The 20,230-nt window shown below is 40.3% G+C and overlaps 1 protein-coding gene across 4 annotated transcripts in view; it reads left to right on the forward strand.

Moving 5' to 3' along the window:
• The window catches only part of KIF6 (kinesin family member 6), a 271,652-nt gene that overhangs the window by 111,945 nt on the left and 139,477 nt on the right, over positions 1-20,230 (forward strand). For all 4 annotated transcript variants that reach the window (XM_054024404.1, XM_054024405.1, XM_054024406.1 and 1 more), the window contains 3 exons: positions 2,732-2,837; positions 3,736-3,877; positions 6,080-6,292. In XM_054024404.1, the coding sequence (XP_053880379.1) occupies positions 2,732-2,837; positions 3,736-3,877; positions 6,080-6,292 (461 nt within the window). The remainder of the gene's footprint in view (positions 1-2,731; positions 2,838-3,735; positions 3,878-6,079; positions 6,293-20,230) is intronic.

Here is a 20,230-nt window from a genome sequence, read left to right on the forward strand (position 1 = left end):
TTGAGAAATAAATACCTGTAATTCTAGGGACACTTTGTTTCTAACTAATGTAAATAGACGTTTTAAATGGCCCAATCCTTTAAGCCCTTTGCACATACAATTCACCCTGACTTCAGTGGGTGCTCTATGAACTTGCAGGATCCTGCCCTGTCAGGGTTCCCTCCCCACTCTGAACTTTAGGGTACAGACATGGGGACCTGCATGAAGACCCCCTAAACTTATTTCTACCAATTTAGGTTAAGAACTCCCTATTCCTTGGATTAAGTAACGCTGCCACCACCAAGTGATTTAAACAAACATTTAGGGAGGGCCACTTGGAGCCCTACCTTCCCCAAATACCCCCCTGAGTCCCACACCCCTTTTCCTGGGCAGGCTTGAGAATAATCCCCCAAACCCCTACACCCCTTTTCCTGGGGAGGCTTGAGAATAATATCCTCACAAATTGGTACAGGTGAACACAGACCGAAACCCTTGGATCTTAAAACGATGAAAAATCAATCAGGTTCTTAAAAGAAGAATTTTAATTAAAGAAAAGGTAAAAGAATTACCTCTGTAAAATCGGGATGGTAAGTACTTTACAGGATAACAAAAGACTCAAGAACATAGAGGATCTCCCCTCTAGGCAAAACATTAAAGTTACAAATAAACCTCCCTCTAGACAAAACCTCCCTCTAGACAAGGAAAATCACAAGCCAAAATAAAAGTAAGCTAACGCATTCCCTTATTATTACTTACTAATTCTAATTGAGTTGGATTGCTTGCCTTCTTGATCTGTCTCCAGCAAGCACACAGAACAGACAGACAAAACAAAGCTTTTTCCCCCTTTCCAGATTTGAAAGTATCTTGTCCTCTTATTCGTCCTTTTAGTCAGGTGCCAGCTAGGTTACCTGAGCTTCTTAACCCTTTACAGGTAAAAGGATTTTGTGCCTCTGGCCAGGAGGGATTTTATAGTACTGTATACAGAAAGGTGGTTACCCTTCCCTTTATATTTATGACATGCCCACATTTTGGTTTAATGGGATCCAAGAGTGTGCCTTACTGGTCTCAGCATGTATTTGTTAGCAATAAACTGTTCTTTTTCATGGCAGAAACTCTAATTCCATTAACATGGTTGCTTAATTTTATGGATGAGCAGAGGAATAGAAAAATTTCAGACATGCATGAATTTAGAAGAGAAAGTAGCTCTTGCCTGCATTTTTTGAGGCTCTGTTGGTTATGGTAATTTGGTGTGGGTTGAGAATTAAGCTAACAAGAGCACTCTTCTTGAATTTGTAGAGATCCATTTGCCAAGCATTTGGTGTCAGTGACCATGTATATAATGAATGATATACACTAAATATTTTGCCTATATAGTCTCCTTTGATAATGTAAACAGGAAAGAAAAAGCTAGCTGAAACTGACCAGGCTCACGTAAGTGTTGGGAGCACTTTAGAGCATGTTGCCCTCTTTCTGCAGACCCCATAAAAACCCTTCTCCTCCCACTCCACAGGGTTGAGGCTTTGCTACTATTGAGGAGTCAGGAAGAGGTGGAGCTAGGTGACAGTAACTGTCTGTGGTATCTTCCTCAATTCCCACACCTACCCCACACCCTGCAAACATTCAGGCATTTACTGCTGAAGTTAATGCTGAACCTGTTCCTGCATGTGTTGTGAACTCCCTTTCCTCAGAGGGGGCTCTCGATGAACCACCAGCAGAAAACCATGGCTGCTCTAAAGCTGTGCTCCTGTATGGAGAGAGAGATTCTAGGGCAGTAGTCCAGGCAGAAGCACTGGGTGTCCATGCTAAGATCCTCATGCTCTTCAGTCTTTCACACAGAAATCCTGTCTACCTTGGGGGACACACAGAAATATGGGTCTCAGGCACTGCCTGATCTATAGGAGTGGGGAGAGGTTTTAAAGCTCATCTGCTGATGCATGGATATTCTAGAAATTCCAAGAGTTGTAACTCACAGAATTTCGTGGTCCATATGCTGGTTTTCCCTGCCATAGCTTATAATTTGACTCTAAAAGAGCAATGACATGTTTCTGTATCTCCAATGATTTTCTTAATGGGCCTGGTCCTGCAGTCCTAATGTAGGCAACACACACACTGACTTCAGTGGGTATTTTTCTTGCCTAAAGACTGCAGGCTCAGCCCCTATCAATAAATGAATCAAATGTTTAATACACTTCAGCAATAGGAAGAGAAACAATGGGTCTTTGGGGTATATAGAGAAACTGAGATCCAAAAAATGACATTGCCCTACATGATGGTGGGGGCTGAGAATTTTATGAATGCAACCTAAATTATTAAGTTTCATATACTTCCTAGCAAAAATACAGGCAGAAAGCATCCAAAGCAGTAGTCTTAGAATTATGTCTTGTGAGAGAGCATAGGGAAACTGATTATGGAAAAATTAAATTATGAGAGAAATCAGGAAAACAGAAGATTACTTTTAAACATTTTAGTCCCCAAACTATTTATTAGCATACATAAATCATTATCTGAATCATTTGTGATCCCTCCCATGTTAAGCTCAGAGTCTAGCACCAAAAAAAAGAAGTTGATTGCTTGTGTTTTCAAGTAGACTAATAGAATGGACCCCCAAACCAAGAGTCTACTGGGAAAAGCAGTAAACTTGGCAACTCTGAAACACATTCCTAGCTTGAGTCAATGTTGCCTGTTCTTATGAGAATTTTTAAGTTCCCTCAAAGATTATATTTGTTATTTTTTGCCTATTATGTGCTTTCAGGCTGGAGGAGATAATTAAAACGTTTCTGGAAGATCCTGATCCTGAGAGCATGCTGGATGTTGGAGCTGATATGCGCAAGATCAAGCACTGTTTCAATTACATAAAGGTATATTCTGTACACATACAAGGAAGTGCAGAGAGCCCTAAGAATGAACTAGAAATATTAGAGGACACAGGGGAGAGAGAACTGAAAAGCAACCATGAAGCTATGGAGAAGAAGGGAGTGTATACAGGCCGAGAAATGCTTGAAGAATTGGAATGGATTGGAATAATAACCGGAAAATATGCAGCAAGAATCTGAAGGAGCTAAAAGGAATACCCAAAGGGTATTAGAGGTGGAGCGAGTGATAGAGAGGACTGGAATTTACAGGAATTGCTGTGCTGAAGTAATCTGTAAATGGATAGAGAGTATATCCAAGTATATATGCAGCTAATAAGGAGCTTTACGTTAGACTAGTTACTCCCAGGAAGATATCAGAAAAGAGGGTTTGTGTCACTAAACCAGCTGCATCAACTGTTCTGGTTATATGCTATGCTGGGATATACTGCACAGAAGATATATACAGGGTGAGGAGTAGCAATAAATTGAACATGGGGTATATTTTTTGTTTTTGTTTATGCTCTGCTATAAAAGCTTCCGCAATTTTCTAATACAGTAAAGTATAAAACGCGGTCCCTGAATTTGATTTCTAGATGAGGAGGAATTAATACCCAGTTGATGTTGCTTTTTTCCTTACTACAGTGGGAGTTCCATACCAGAGAAAGATGTGTAAGGCTTAGATATTTTTATTGAGGAAAACTGATCAGTGGAAATCAGGAGATATCTCATAGTTAACTCAGTACTTATTGCTTTGCAGTCTACCAGTGGTGGGATTTTGCTTTTCAGAAATCCTGAAATCTCAAATCCGCTAGCATAGGTAAACAGTCACGCAGGGATAGGGAGAAATGAATGGGATGAGGATAGAGTGACAAGAACCCAGAACTCTTTTTATTTTATTTCATAGCAACTGATAAATCGTACAAACATTCCTGACAGACGTCTGCTCTCCCCAGACATCACTGGAGGTGAAGATACTAATACCCCAGAGAAGAAAGAGGAGTTAAAGAAGTTGAGAGACCTTCTGCACCAAAGAGATAATGAAATCAGTATCCTTTATGAAACAGGATTTATTTGGATTTAAACTAATCTGGCTGCAATCTGAGGTGTGGGTGTGTATGAAATGGGAGATGGTGATCTGCAAAGAATTTCTTCCCTTTCAGATTGATGTATCAATCCACATTCTTAATCTAAGAGTCTCCTACCACTCTTTATCAGAATCCCATTGTTGCACTTGGTCCCTGTTTCTGTTATGAACGGAACCAAAATCCTGGATCCAAATACGCTGGGGTTTTGGGAAATTCTGATCCAGATCCAAAAGTTGTGGTTCAGGCTCATGTCTAGTAAACTCTCTTCCAGAAAATGATAAACTGGGTCTAGCATAGAAAATTGTGATGCTATATAAAGAACAATTTATTACCTTACAAAGAATAGAATTTCCTGTATTGTTATTTTTAGCCAAATGAAATGCTGCTTTAGGGACTACTGGACTCTCTTCTTTTAGATTAAATGTAAAATGTGTGCTTTCTACATCCAACTTTAACATTTAAACTAAAGCTAAGCCTTTATATTGTGTATGTATAACAAAAATTAAACTACTCATATGTGCTGTGTCCACTTTACTGCCTCCTGGGAAACATATGAGTTGCTGTAGTTTAGCAAAATGAAGAAAGGGCAGTTATTTTTAGCTGGCTGATAAAACTGCAGGCAGACCACAGCGTCACCATGTCCCTGAGTTTGTGGCTGATCTGTGGACAAAACTTGAACAGTGGCAGAAAATTGACAAATAGCTTTCAAGTTTATAGCAAGCAGAGATTCTTTCGCATTATTAAAAACAAGATTAACTGCATTCTTTGTGTTCAACGATTACTCACAGATTTAGTATATCAAGTGTGAATGGGTTGTACTTCAGACTGGTAGCTTGCTTTACCCTGATGAAATCAAATGGTAGGGAAGCCTTTTAGTCTGCTGCATCCTTCACAAGAGCCCAATGTTTATTTTGAAAGGATAAACTGTCTAGTTAATTTGGCTATAAAATTGACTTATAACACCTTTTAAAAGTTTCTTATTTTAGCTCAGAAGAGAGTCTTCTTGAAATAAATCATTAAATTGATAAAATATTTGTAATAAAACATCAAAATACGCAATTAATAGAGTCAGATGCACTCGCCCCAGTTATGCATATGTGGCTTTGTTTATGGAAGTGCAAGGAAGGCATTCATTGCATCCATCAATTTTAATTAGAGCTGTATACGGGGAATTGAAATATTAAGAGTTAAAATCAGAACTAGCATGCAAGGAACAGTAAGTGGATTTTGAAGTCTAAATAATTTTACAATTTACTTTTAAAAATTAACATAATGATTGGTGCAATAAAACTACCGAGGACTTGGAGGCTCTCCTGCCATAAACCGTAAGAGATCCTTCTTGTCTTTATGCACACTATAAAAACTATGATAAGAACCAATTTGTAAGACAAATAATTTTTGCCACCTAATCAACTTGATAATTCTAATTCCTCACACCTTGCCCAGATTTTTTCCATGTATTTATCAGATAAATTAGACACAAAATGAAAAAATCTCATCATCTTTATAGGGATTCATGTTACCTTTTTGTTTTTGCTAAATGTGTAGTGAATTCCATCAGAAAACCACTGCATTCCTTCATTTAAAGTGTTTTTATGTCAAAGGTCTTTCTAAAAAGTATATATGTAATTGGCAGGAATTTCTTTAAAACCCTGTTTTGTGTTTTATAATCCTTTCTATTGTGGTGTGCTTGACAGTCTTCCTATAAAGTTTAAGATTTCTGGCTTATACGATTTAAATTTGACTGGGGAAATCTGCAGGGTCTAATTGATGTTGCAATGTTACCCAACTTAATAAAGGGAATGTCACCCATTTTGAAAGAGTAACTAGAATTTAATATTTCTATTTTTGTACAGAACCTTACAGTATTTATTGCTTTTATCCAAACGTGGATTGGCCATAGCCATTTATACCACTCACTAATGTCATCTTACTAGTGCTCAGGACAAATTGAATTGGTTATTTGGAAAGATAAGTATGAATACATAGACATAACGTATGGACCTAACCCTGCAATCCATATTCACGTGAATAGGCCTTCCATATGTGACTAGTTCCATTCAGTTCTACAAGACTACCTGTATGAGCAAGTGGCCTACGGAGAGAGTGGATTATTATTTATGGAAAGGAGATCCCAGCTAATTTCCTTAAAATGTTCTGCAGATATTCTAGTAGGTATGTTAAAGAAAGAAAAAAAGAAAGCACAGGATGCCCTCTTTCAGCTCAACGCTGGGTCTAGTGGTCTTGCAGTCTCGGAAAGTTCCCTTTCTATAAGCTTGGAAGAAGGTCAGAGGCCATCTGCCTGTGTTAATGTGAAAGATACACAAGATTTCAGCTCCTCAGTACATAGATCTGCTTTTCTTCCCAGGCGAACAGGTTAGTGAAATGAATTATATATGCAAGTATCCAGTTCTCACATTATGACTTTAAATGTATCATTCTTAGGTGTGGACTAGGACAGGGGAGTTTTACTTTCAGCATCAGCATTCTTGTGCTCATTTGCTTTTGTCCTTCACTTCACAAATATAATTACCTTGATTTCAGGCCACCTCAATACACAGGTAACTTAATATGCTGATAGGACTCAAATGTTGGAAACGTAAATGAATGTTGAGAACTTCATTTGTAATATAATCCAGGAGATGACATCCTTCCCATGGAAGCTCAAACTACTGACTTAACTAAAACAAGATAAACAGTTATGATTAGTGGTAAGGGCCAGAAAGTAGGTTTCAAATTTTGTCCTTCAAAATAGGAAAGTAATCCTCTCTTCAGGTGAAAAGAAGGTTGATTAGTTCTGTCTCCAGCTATATAGCACCACACAAGATTCAGTGCTTAACCTTTAAAAGTAAATCTCCTCAGTGTTCCACATTATATAGAACATGTTTGGTTTTATTTGACATTTTTAATGAACCATTGTAATGATTTTTATCATTATAGTGTTAATGGAATCAAACTTGGACCTCTGTTTAGCAAGTTAATTCAGCAGGGAACTAACTTGAAGCATGTGAGTAGTTTCACTGAAGTCTTAACAACCTTGCTGAACTGGGACACTGGTTTGTAAGAACAAAACCAGAGTGCTTATATTTTCATATGCTGGAACTTTCTATGAAAAAGCACTTAAATCATCATGGGGAAGGAGGAGTGTTCAAGAATGCAACCTTGCCAAAGGAGATTAGGAAATGGCTGAATTCATAAATACTGTATTTGGTTAACATAGCCTGTACACTAAATATAATTTAAGCATGTGATAGATAATGTCATTTTCAGGAGAAGGGCAGTTTCTGTCCATCTGCACTTATATAGAGTTCAAACCCTTCTTAGTGAAGCTAATTCAATTATTTCCATACTTTCTTCTGTTGAGGAAGTTTTCCTAAGGAGTCTTTGTAAGCTCACATCTTAAGGTGTTTCCCTTGGATATAAGCACACCAAAGGCAATTACTTTTTTAAAAATATATTATTGTTTTACTGGATGACATTTAGTTAGGGCATGTGCCTGTCATGATGGAATAATGTCTTGGGTTTTTTTAATTAATAAAAATAAATATAATTGTTGACTCACTTGGAAGAATGAGTCTTAAGGAGCCAAATGCCGGAGGAGAGGGTAGTGGTTTGGCAGAGGGGCTTTGATACAAGAATATAAATTACACCATCTAAACACTTTTTTCTCCTCCCACACATGTTTCTGAGCCTGATTCTTTCTTTCCAGTCTTCCTCAGACCAAAGACAAACGGCAATCCGGATGTAAAGCATTTTTTTAAAAATTACAATATTACTATTTTCATAGTGATTAGAGTATTAGAGGAACAATTGGAAGAGCAAAAGTTTAAATTTCAATGTTCCTTTAAGTTTATAGCGCTACTTTAGAACCAGCAAAATAATGTCAATAATATTGCATGCAACAAAATGGTCAGTGTGAGTTTAGAAAATATTACTATTTTATCCCAGCATTACATGCTGCTATAAGTTACCTAAAGGAGAGAAAATATCCCCAATGTTTGCATAGAATGATGAGTATTTTATCCTTCTTTCACCTAGAAACTAGTCACCGTATTACTTGGGATTTTAAAAAGCTCTTTTTCTGGTTAACATATCTTCTTTCAACCTATTCCTGTTGAAAAAGCAAAATGAAATGGAATTCATGGCTCACTAGAGAATTTGCGTAGTGCCTAGGCTCTTTAAAACATTCGACCAAGCCAGAGAAAGGTTAGGGATTTTTTTGTTTTGTTTTTTGGTTAAACGTCTGTTTTTGTTTTATTGAAATAATGAGAGAGCCTGCATGTTCGATTCTAATGCTGAAAGGGGCCATATTGTTCTCTTTAACATAGCAATGGTCTTAGTGTTTTTATGTTTCTTGAGTGTGTGTTCCAAATAGTCACCTGGAACTATTCAGCTTTCCAGAAGTCCCCAGATGACTCACTGCATCCTTTAACTGTTTGAGATTCTAACAAAACCAAACCATCCTCCCAAGTGATGTCAAAGCAGTTTTTAAAAGTACATCATGAGCTGAAACTGCGTCAGAGTTGGAAGGTTTCATAAAAATACCCACGCAATTGTGATGCTTGTTGTGTAAATGATAACTAATGGTTCCTCTAAAGCCGCTTCACTTTGGAAATGAACTGAGGGATTAATGCTGCAACCATTTTTATAGTAGTATGAAGAAATGTGTGTACACGTGGATTAAAGATAACTTGTGGAGGAAGATAAGTAAAGAATTATAGGAATAAAGTTAGGTCCAGGGGATTCCTTTACTGGTGTTTAGGCTGTGATATAAGCAAAATACTTAATCTACTATCTCAAAATGTTGAAAACTGCAAGTATCATGTGAATATAGTGTATCTGGACTCCATCATGTGTTAAGAAACAATGGTCATATTGTATCCTGCTGTTACAGTTGTTACACTGCTGTCATGGTTCTATCAGCACTTTCATTTTAAACTTTAAGGTTTCTACTAGCAACAAAAATAATTATTTGGCATAGAAAAATGTATGTCTCAGAAGGGATGGGGTTGTATTATAATGTACCTCATGGCTGATTTCAATAATTGTATTTAAGACATGATCTAAAAAGTTTAATCATGCTGTGATCAGAAAATGAAAATCTTTTAATATAACATTAGTATTAATAATATTTGAATACATAGTGTAGTAATTCTGATTTAAAGACCAGCTTTTTAAAGTTAGGTGTGCATAACTGCACGCATACATTTACCTCCTGCATGCACCCAATTTATTCACAGATTTCCAGTCTGCACTCAGTACAGGAATTTGTGTATACACGTGGTGAACTAGGTTTCTAAATACAGCATTGGGTATTTTTGCATATGCATGGAAATTTGAGTACAATGCAAGTACCTACATTTGTAAAACTGGCCCTCAATTACCTTAACTAATATAGTGACTGAGTGACTAAAATCTTCAATTTTATTTTAATAGAATTTATGTTAATAGTTTGAATCAGCTGTAATGTAGTTGAATATAATGGCACTCTTGTGATTTATGGTGTCATCAAAACTTTGATGGAATTATTTCCTTGTGACCCTCACTAATCTTTTTTACAGTATGACGTACTTAAGGATGTTCTGCCATTTAGACCAAAGCCAGTCCACCGCTTGTTCAGGGAAAGCCCCTGCCGGGCCGGGTCAGGCCAGTTGGTTTACCTGCCGCGTCTGCAGGTTTGGCCAGTTGCGGCTCCCACTGGCTGTGGTTCGCCGCTCCAGGCCAATGGGGGCTGCAGGCAGGGCGGCCAGCACATCCCTTGGCCCGCGCCGCTTCTCGCAGCCCCCATTGGCCTGGAGCGGCGAACCACAGCCAGTGGGAGCCGCAATTGGCCGAACCTGCGGACACAGCAGGTAAACAAATTGGCCCGGCAGGGGCTTTCCCTGAACAAGCAGCGGACCGGCTTTGAGAACCACTGATTTAGACCACATGAACTGAACCTGCCTAATCTTTTAATGTTGTATTAAAAGATTACTAGTGCCCTGGAACTGATTTGGTTTCTTAGGCTGGTCCATTTTAATGTCTGGTCTTTAAAGGTTAATGGGAAAAAAATCTTCTGTAAATTTAATAAGACAAGTTTTCATTACTTTGCTTCATTAGCTATTTTTGTTTTGTACTGTAATGAACTGGCTAATGACCAGGTGAGCCACTGCCCTCTCCTAGTTGGTGTCAGAAGTGCTAAACAGTTCCATAGGTCCTTGTAATGGGGCACTTACCTCTGGAGCGCCTCCAAGCGACAGGGTCAAGTATTGTAGTCCTTTTTTCACCTCTGGTGTCCCCTGCTGGCTGACTTGGCAGGTCTTCCATGGCAGGCCATCTGACTGAGTCAAAAAGAACAACTGAACCCCTTGCAGGATATTAGAGTCCAACAAATAAGCAGTCTGTTTCCTCTCCATAGAGTCTTCAGCCCCAGCTTTGTTCTGACTCCCAAAGAAGACCTGCCCTCTTCTTGTGGTTACGCCACTTAACTCGTAGCCAGAAGGGGAACCTAGGCCCACCCACTAGTCTGGGTTCCAATTTAGAGACCCTAGACACAGCAGCTTGCCACATACTTGTTACTGCTTCCTGAGGCAGGATGTACTCGGACCGTGGGGTGTCCTGTAAGTAGCCTCAAAGACCAGATATACCCAGTCATTGTCCTATACTAATATCAGCCAAAAGAGATTCTCCTTTAACTCTAGTGGTGGGGACTTGTGTCGAGATTTTCAAAGCCAACTAGGGGACTTAGCCACATAATTCTCATTGAAATTTTTGGGAGTTATGTGGCTAACCCCACAACTTGTTTTTGAAGGTATCAACCATGGGCTTTTGAAGCAGGCAGATCTAGTTCAACCTCCCATGCTTCTGGGAAGTTCCATGTAGTTATAGTTCATATCACAGTGTCAATCATGAAGTCTTAGAAAGCCAAAGTGCTTAAATATGAATGTAGGAGCCTAAATGTAGGCACCCATTTCTGAAAATCTTGACCATCCTGCTGTGGGGATTGGGGGGGAGAGAGAGAGATTGTGGGGAATGTTGTGCTCTATATTTTAGTTTGCACTCTCCCTAAAATGGTCAGACTTTCTCTCACATGTCCTTCCCAGATAGTAACGTTGGCATCATTTGGACTTCTACTCTCCTGCTATGTACAACAGTTATAATAATAATATCTTATAGTGGTTTTGTTTTAAGAAGTTTGTGTGTAAATATTGTGCTTCAGAAATGTGTCAGATTGACAGCTCTCAGGAGTTAACAGGGACAGCATGGTTTGTATACTGTCTGTACTGCCTTGCCAATATGCCTCAACCCTGACTTGGAGGGTCCACTTAACACAAGAGTATTCCTGAGTATCCATGCTGTTTCATTCCTTGACCTCTCTACTGAGAACGCCAATATTGTTTTCTTAAGCGAATTATCACAGTATTTTGCTTTTACTTTCTTTTGTGTGGATTGTGAAGGTTCCCTTTCTAAGGAACTTCACTATTTGGCTCTGTATTATACTTATAGTAAAGGGGACAAAGGAGAATAGCCTGTGTATGGTATGTTTTTTTTCAAATCAGACCATAGAGATTTCACTGTTGGATTCCGACTTATGTCAGGAAAAGTGGTTTAGCAAAATTCCCCCATATACCACTTTGAAAATGTGCCCAAAGATTTCATAAGTGGGTGCTGATCAGGATCTGTCTGTGTAGTTGTATACAGCACACATAAAACCAGCAGGTCTTATATATATAGTTCTGTTATAAGATAAGCCTTCTAATACTAAAATTAAATAAAATTGTACTAGACTGCCTAGAGATTTTTGTTACAGCTTTTTTTTGTTCTTTAGGATTATTTAAGATACAATTTGAGATTTTGGAAGAAAATAAAAAGCGAATGGATAACAGATGCTGATCCAAAGCTTGGGGAAAAGAAAACCGCTATTTAAGAATAGGCAGTGGTAGTTTCCAGTGAGGGCCAGAGAGGGCTGTCAAGAAGAAAAGGTTCCCTAGGGTCATAAGCAGCAAAGAGAAAGCCGGCACCAGGACAAGTAATCCCTGCCAGAGAATATGAGAACAATAAGACTACAAATTACAGTATGGTTGGGTGGATGTCACATGAGCAGAAAGAATGTACCCACATTTATAAGTCAGCCCACCTTCTTCAGAGGGAAGTTATTTGAATTAATTAATGTTTATGAAGTGTTCTGAGATCCTTGGCTGCAAAGATCTATAAAAGTTCAAATTAGGAGTAGTAGTATATTATTTTATTATTCACGTGTAACAATGCAAAGATGTTTGTGCATTCCATGGCAGTAATAAACACCCAATTCCATCTGCTAGTAGCTAGGAGATGGCTCCCTTTCCTGTTGGACTCAGATCTGGACACAGTGATCCTGCCTTATTTTTACCCTCCGGGCTTGATTATTCCAACTCATTATGTCTAGGAATGAAGCAACTCACCCTGAAAAAGCTCCAATGGGCACAGAACATAGTAGCCAATCTGCTTAGCAAAAGAGGTGGCCATGAGCACACCAGCCTAGTACTTTGCTCCCCTCCAAATATATAGTCTAATTTAAGCTCTCTGTCCTGGCAGAGCCCTGGATGGGATCAGTCCTAACTATCAAGGAGATTGCCTCTCTCCCTATGAGCATGTCTTCCATGTCTAGTTGGCAGCTGGTATCAAGCGGAGTGCCCCAAGGGTCAGTCCCAGGGCCAGTTTTGTTCAATATCTTCATTAATGATCTGGAGGATGGCATGGACTGCACTCTCAGCAAGTTTGCAGATGACACTAAACTGGGAGGAGTGGTAGAGACGCTGGAAGGTAGGGATAGGATACAGAGGAACCTAGACAAATTAGAGAACTGGGCCAAAAGAAACCTGATGAGGTTCAACAAGGACAAGTGCAGAGTCCTGCACTTAGGATGGAAGAATCCCATGCACTGCAAATGACAACTCCTGTAGATGTATCCAATCCGCACTAGCTGTACTCTAATTAGCTGACTAAAAATGGCAATGGGGATGCTCTGGCATAGGCTGCAGTGTGGACTGCACAAGCCTGACACCTCACCCCACCACGTAGGCACTTGCTTGTGCAGCCCATGTGGTAGCCTCTGCCACAGTTGCTCTCACTTCCATTTTTAGTCATGGATCAAACACTGGCTAGGAGGCAGGAAGCAAAGAGAAGGATTAAATGGTCAATTTTCATTGTGGCAAAAGTTAATAGCAGGGTACCTTAAGGGTCTGTTCTAGGCCCCCTGTTGTTTAATATATTTATTAATGATCTGGAAAGGAGAGTGAATAGTGAGACAGCAAAATGTGCAGATGACACAAAGTTATGAAGCGGCGTCAAGACCAGAGAGGACTATGAAGACACCTTAATAACTAGGTGAATGGGCAATACAAAGGCTAATAAAATCCAGTGTTGATAAATGCAGAGTAATGAACATCGGAAGGAAAAATATTAACTATTTGTACATCTTACAAGAGTCTAAATTAACTGAGTCACCTTAATAAAGGTACCTGGGCATCACTATAGACAGCTCAGTAGAAGACCACTACTCAGTGCACAGTTGGAGTCAAATAAAGCTAACAAGATATTAAGATGCATATAGAATGAGATGGTGAATAATACAAACATATTCTAACATCTTTATATAAATCAATAATGTAGCTTCATCTGGAATGCTGTATAGTATTGGTCACTGTCATGGGTAGGGCCCTACCAAATTCAGAGCCATGAAAAATGTGTCACAGACCGTGAAATCTGGTCTTTTGTATGCTTTTACCTTATGCTATACAAATTTCATAGGGGAGACCAGAATTCTCAAATTGGGAATCCTGACCCAAAAGTGAGTTGCAGGGGGGGTCAAAAGGTTATTTTAGGGGGGGCGGGGTTGCGGTATTGCCACCCTTACTTCTGCGCTGCCTTCGGAGCTGGGTGGCTGGAGAGCGGTGGTTGTTGGCCAGGCACCCAACTCTGAAGATAGCGCCCTGCCAGCAGCAGCGCAGAAGTAAGGGTGGCAATACCATACCATGCCACCCTTACTTCTGCGCTGCTGCAAGCAGCAGCTCTGCCTTCAGAGCTGGGCTCCCGGCCAGCAGCGGCCACTCTCCAGCTGCCCAGCTCTGAAGGTAGTTTCTCCACCAGCAGCTGCGCAGGAGTAAGGCTAACAGTACCGCAACCCCCTGTTACAGTAACCTTGCAACTCCCACACAACTCCTTTTTGTGTCAGGACCCTACAATTAGAACACCATGAAATTTCAGCTTTAAATAGCTGAAATCATGAAATTTACAATTTTTAAAATCCTATGACCGTGAGATTGACCAAAATGGACCATGAATTTGGTAGGGCCCTACTCATGGGGCATGGCCTCCCTGTAGCACCTCCTGCTGGTCGTGTGTGGCACAGCTGGCATTCTCTGCTTCAGTGTCTTTCCCCATGGCGTGTCTCCTTGGCTTTCCACACACTAGCCTGTGCTGGAGAGGTGACTAAGTCTTCTGGCCAAGTCACAAACAAAACTTAACTTCTTCTGGGGTAGCAAAAGTCCAACTAAAAAAAGTCCCAGCAAACAAAAAGGTCCTTCTTGCCCTTTGGGGGCTTCTCCAGTGGGCCCTGTTTGCAATCCCTTTCTGGGCTACCTGTCTTGAGTGTTTCTGGCTCTGGGATACAAGATCTGAAGATCAAATGGGAAGACAGGCGCACTAATATTAGTGTGCTGGAAGAAGCAAAGACCACCAGTATCAAGGCAATAATCATCCGTCAGCAATTCCGCTGGACGGGTCACATTGTCCGGATGCCAGACTATCACCTCCCAAAACAGGTACTGTTCTCTCAGCTGAAAGAAGGGTACCGTAACATAGGTGATTAAAGGAAGCGTTATAAGGACTTGCTGAAGGACAACCTAAAAAAATTTAATATTGACATTGATACTTGGCAGACACTTGCCCAGGATCGCTTAAAATGGAGTGAAGTCCTGTGTGATGGTCCCCTGCATTTTGAACTTGCTTGCCGACAAGCCAAAGAGGACAAGAGGCGCAGGAAGAAGGAGAGACTGGTCTCCAGTCATGGTCAACAGCCTCCTGATGAGCCTGAAAACATCTGCTCTCATTGTAATAGAACTTGTGGTTCAAGGATTGGCCTTATTAGCCACCTGAGGACCCATAATTCCCATGGAAGATGATTATACTCAGTACATCTGTGTATTAAGGGGAGTTGACACCTTCTTCTGAAGCACCTGATACAGGTCAGAGGCAGGATACTGTACTTGATGAACCTCGGGTCTGATCCAGTATTGCAATTCCTATGTTCCTTTTTGCTGGTCCCCTGATACAAAGACGCTGTAAAGACAGAGGATTTGGCCAGCTGAGGATTTGGCCAGTTAGAAGAGAGCTTCAATAGCAGCTCCTACAACACACTTCTCCTAGCCCTCGCGTGGAGGGTATGACCAAGGAAAAGGGGGCATGACTGGAGCAACCCTGTGTTCTGGCAACTACCTGCTGCCAGAATGGCTCCTTGGGGCCATTAAGTCAATGAAGCTATTCAGGTGACGTAATGCTTCATTTGCACTATCTCCCTCTACCCCAGACTCCTCAGTTGTCCTGATCGTATCTCTGTATCTCCTTTGCAGATGAAGATTTTGCTCTAAATCTTATTTTTAATGTTTTTTATCACACCCCTCACTTTTAATATAGTAGGGATAATTAACTTGTTTGGTGTCATAATGGGATTAAACACATAATATAATTCTTTCATAACACAGAGCTTTAGATTGTCTCAGGTATATGTGAACCAAAAAAAAAAAAAGGCTATACACTATCAACAGAGGTCTGGTAAAGTCACCTTATGCAGTACATTTTACCCTTTGTTCTCTAAACCTCAGAACACCCTCCTAAATTTTAGTAAACTTTGTGCTTTTCTACTCTTACCCTGCAAGTGTGTGTGTGTGTGTATGTGTGTGTGTGTGTGTGTGTTGACATGTTTCTGCCTATCTACAGTGGTATGTAAAAGTAGGAGTTGACATGCCAACTAATATAATTGGTTCATTCAGTCTGATAACCTGCCTTGAGCAGTGGCAAAGGCCTGATGCTTCACAGGAAAATTGGTGAGGGACCTATGTTTCGCCTGGTCAATTGTGCAGTGATATGGGGGTGGTGGTAGAGAGAGAGTGTGTCTTTGCAGCACAAAGGCTCATTTTGTGTAAATCTTCTAGCTGCAAATAATATTGATAGAAAGCTATCTAATCCTTTCTTTAAAATCTTTCTGAACTATATATATACATATGTCTCCTTGTCTATATATTTTATGGGTTTGATAAAGGTGTGAGAAAGACCTTATGTTGGAGCCAATAATATAGAACTCCCAAGTAGAGCCTTTAGTGTGCTGTGAAAGCCACACTTCACCATTTAAACATTTTCCATACCCTCACTCAGTTTATGATTATTTACATTTACAGTATGTACTTGATGTCACATGCACTGTAATAGTTTTAACAATTTAGTTGGTTTTATTTTGAACTAAGATTTACATAGTCTCAACTGCATAATTGGCCTTGTTTTAATGCAACACAAAATGACATTGTTTAAACCTTTACAAAGTTTGTTCACTTTAATCACTGCCGCTTTGTGAATAAATTTGATTAAAATTAAGTTTATTTGCCAACATTAATCTAATTTTGATGTGCAGATGAATTCATTATGTTTTCCATTCACCTATCCTGTTGTCTTAGCCCAGGGGTCGGCAACATTCAGCACGCAGCTCGCCAGGTTATGCACCCTGGCGGGCCGGGCTAGTTTTATTTACCTGCTGACGCGGCAGGTTCGGCCGATCGCGGCCCCCACTGGCCACGGTTCGCCGTCCCGGGCCAATGGGGGCAGCGAGAAGCGGCGCGGGCGAGCGATGTGCTGGCCACGGCTTCTCACCGCCCCCATTGGCCCGGGACAGCGAACTGCGGCCAGTGGGGGCCGCGATCGGCCGAACCTGCCGCATCAGCAGGTAAATAAAACTGGCCTGGCCCGCCAGGGTGCTTACCCTGGCGTGCCGCGTGCCGAACGTTGCCAACCCCTGCCTTAGCCTGAAAACAATTAAACTAAACCATCAGGGTAAAGTTATATGAAAAGAAAATCTTCAGTTTGGTTGCACATTTGTGAGAGATCTAAGGCTACATATACATTTCCGCTGTGTGTACAGACACTGCATGCCCAGCTAGCATTGATATAAATAGCAGTGTAGATGGTGAGATGCTGCTTAGGCGAGTAGAGTACCCCCAGGGTATGTACCCTACATGGCTCTCTACATTCCCAAGCACTGCCTCCAACACAGGAGCAGCGGAAGTGCCCTAAAGATGGGGGACCACAGGCACCCAAACCATGGCCCCGTCCACCCATGCTCTGGCCCCCAAACGCCCTGCCCCCTTCAGCCCCTTCTCCCTGAGCCCCTGTCCTCCCACTGCCCATTCCCCCTGAGGCCCTGCCCTCATGTTGCCCATTCCCCTGAGCCCCATCCTCGCACCATCCCTTCCCATGAAGCCTCACACATAGTTCCTGTATTCGACAGGCCTCTATAAGAGTAGACATAGCTGTAGCTGATACTTGGCTTCATATGGGATATTAATTAAATTTACTACTTTACATTTTTTATACAGTGGATATGCTGTGTATTATATGTTTGTTCTGAAGCAGACCTTTTCTGCGCAGCCATAGAGGGTATAATAACTTTATTCTCCAGTTTTTGATTCTTGATTTGATAAGCTCTCATTTTGTAAAACCTTCACCAAACCTACTTAGATTGTAACCTTTTTGGGACAGGCACAATCTTTTTGTACTTTTCATACAGCACCTGGTAAAGTGATGACCCGGACCATAACTAGGGTTCCTAGGCACTATGGTAATGCAAGTAATAAATAATATTCAGACACCTTCAAATCCCTCAGAAAAATCTCATTTTCTATTGTGAAATCTATGGACAGTGAGGGGGAAGAAAGGCAACACATGCATGCGGGTGTATGTAACAAAGTATGTAACTCTTTGTGGTATCACCCCCCCCCCCCTCACTGGCTGTGTGCCTTACTCACTATGCCATGCTGAGCTGGGTTTGTATGGGATCATTTCTTTTTTATGTTTGCACAGCACCTAGCACAATGGATCCCCAATCCTAACTGGGGGGCTCAGTGCTTAAGTGCTTTCCTAACCAGAGAGAGGCTAACGTACATGCTTAATTTTTTTCCTGAATCAGGCCCTAAATCAGGAGTAACTCTATTAACAATCCACTATGAATGGAGTTACACCATATAAGCGAGATTGCAACTGAACACATAGACTCTGTTACCATCCTTCATATTGTGGTATTCTACATATTTTACAGTCTACTTCAGAGTTTTCTACTTATTATTATTACTAATTATTATTTGTATTATTGTAGCACTTAGGAGCTCTAGTCATAGTGTCCACAGCTATGCTGGAGAACCCAAGGAAAGGATGTAGCTGAGAAATACACAACTGTAATGTCCTAGTTAGACATGGCTAATGACAATGGGGTTAAACAGCGTTGGCGTCTCTAGTTGAAAATTATACCAATTTATGTGCTGACAGATCTGTTATTCTTGGATCTCAAGAGTCCCCTTTTAGGAGGGAATGGTGGGTATCATTCTAACTCTAATTCAGTAAGTCAGCAGCACAATGTTGTCTGTTTATATTGGAACTTGTCCTGCAGCTGACATTTTGGCAGGCTGGCTGCTGTCACTGAGGAACGTTTACAGATTGCATAAGAGAGTCAGTTTAGAGTGAGCACACTAAAACTTTTAGATTTGTCCAACTATTTTACTATTGAAGAGGTTGAGTTTACTCTATGATACCTACTCTAAATACAGCACACTCTAAATCATAAATCTATAAAAACATGAAGACATAGGGGGTGAACATAACACTTGATCACATTCAACAGCTGTACTGGGTGTCTACTGTTATTTATTGCATTGTAATATCTTTAATAAATCTGAAATACACACACCTTTTGGCTACAAACTTAATTTATGTTTCAGATGAACAATCCATAAAATGCAAAGATACATTACAGACATAAATTGAGATTTACATAGTCTTCAACTTTTTATTTTAAATCAGACAATAAATTAGCACAGTTTAAAGCCTGTTGTACAGCTTTAGTTATATATATATTTTATTGCTGATAGATTTCTTGTATATGAAGACCTTATTTAAATATAGAGCTGCATAGAACAATTCCCATTGAATGGGAACATCAGTATGGTTTGGTAGTTTTAGAGGAGATGGAGCCATGAAAAAACCTGGGAAGAGTAGAGGAAAAGTTAGAGTTCATTATGCCTTTCACTATAGTAAGTGATATTGAGTTGAATTTGAATTTTATTATATAAGAACAATAAGTTTATTATATTCTCCTTTTGAGGGAACCCAGACTACTGCTTGTTTGCACCATAATTCTGTCATTTTGATTGTTGTATGATGGCTTTTTTTCCTGCTGGATTTGCTTTTCTGTTAAAAAGTAAGCAATCTGATTACCAGAAAATAGTGTAAACATTTTGACATTGGACTGAGAAGCTAAACCCAAATAGATTAGCACATTCAAATGGTTGAATGTGCTAATCTGTTTGGGATAGATTGCTCTGCTCACACAAAGGACCTTATTACGGTTACTTTTTGACTAAATTTCCTGTTTCATCAATGCTTATTTTAGAATAAGGCTATTCTAAAAAAAGAGTTTCACACACAGCCTGCCTACCACACATCCAGGTCAGGGATAAGGGCCCCATCATGCTTAGTGCTGTTACAAACACATAAGAAGATGATGGCCCCTGCCCTAAAGAGCTTACAATCTAAGTATGAGATGAAAGACAACTGATGGGTACAGGAAACAGATGGGAGAAGCACAAGTTAGCAACATGATTAACCGAATAATAAGCAGTGGTCATAGTACACCAGCTGCTATTTGCTCTAACTGTACTCGTCTTTTCAGAAGACTTAGTTTTAATGTTTCTCTTGGCTTATTTAATCCATTAATGTAATAACTTGGGAGAGAGATTTCCTGCTCCTAAGGAAGAATGCACAGGAAGGTCCCCTAGGGCAAAGAAAATTCTTTCAAGTTTGCAGCATTATTTAGTCTACTTTCTTCCATTCAGATAATGTGGGTTTGCAGCCACCAACTGGAAAAATCAGGGGTTCACCAGCCAAACCACATATATTCCTTGAGAGCTATGTGGAACATACCTCTGCACCATATCTTGGGCCTACAGCTCATCCTTGCTCCCTAACAATGGAGTTCCACTAAAATCAGGAGTTTCTGTGCCCACAGCTGCTCCGGGACCCCCCATAAAAAGGGTTCCA

The sequence above is a fragment of the Malaclemys terrapin genome, chromosome 3, assembly GCF_027887155.1.
Source record: "Malaclemys terrapin pileata isolate rMalTer1 chromosome 3, rMalTer1.hap1, whole genome shotgun sequence".
Taxonomy (NCBI): Eukaryota; Metazoa; Chordata; order Testudines; family Emydidae; genus Malaclemys; species Malaclemys terrapin.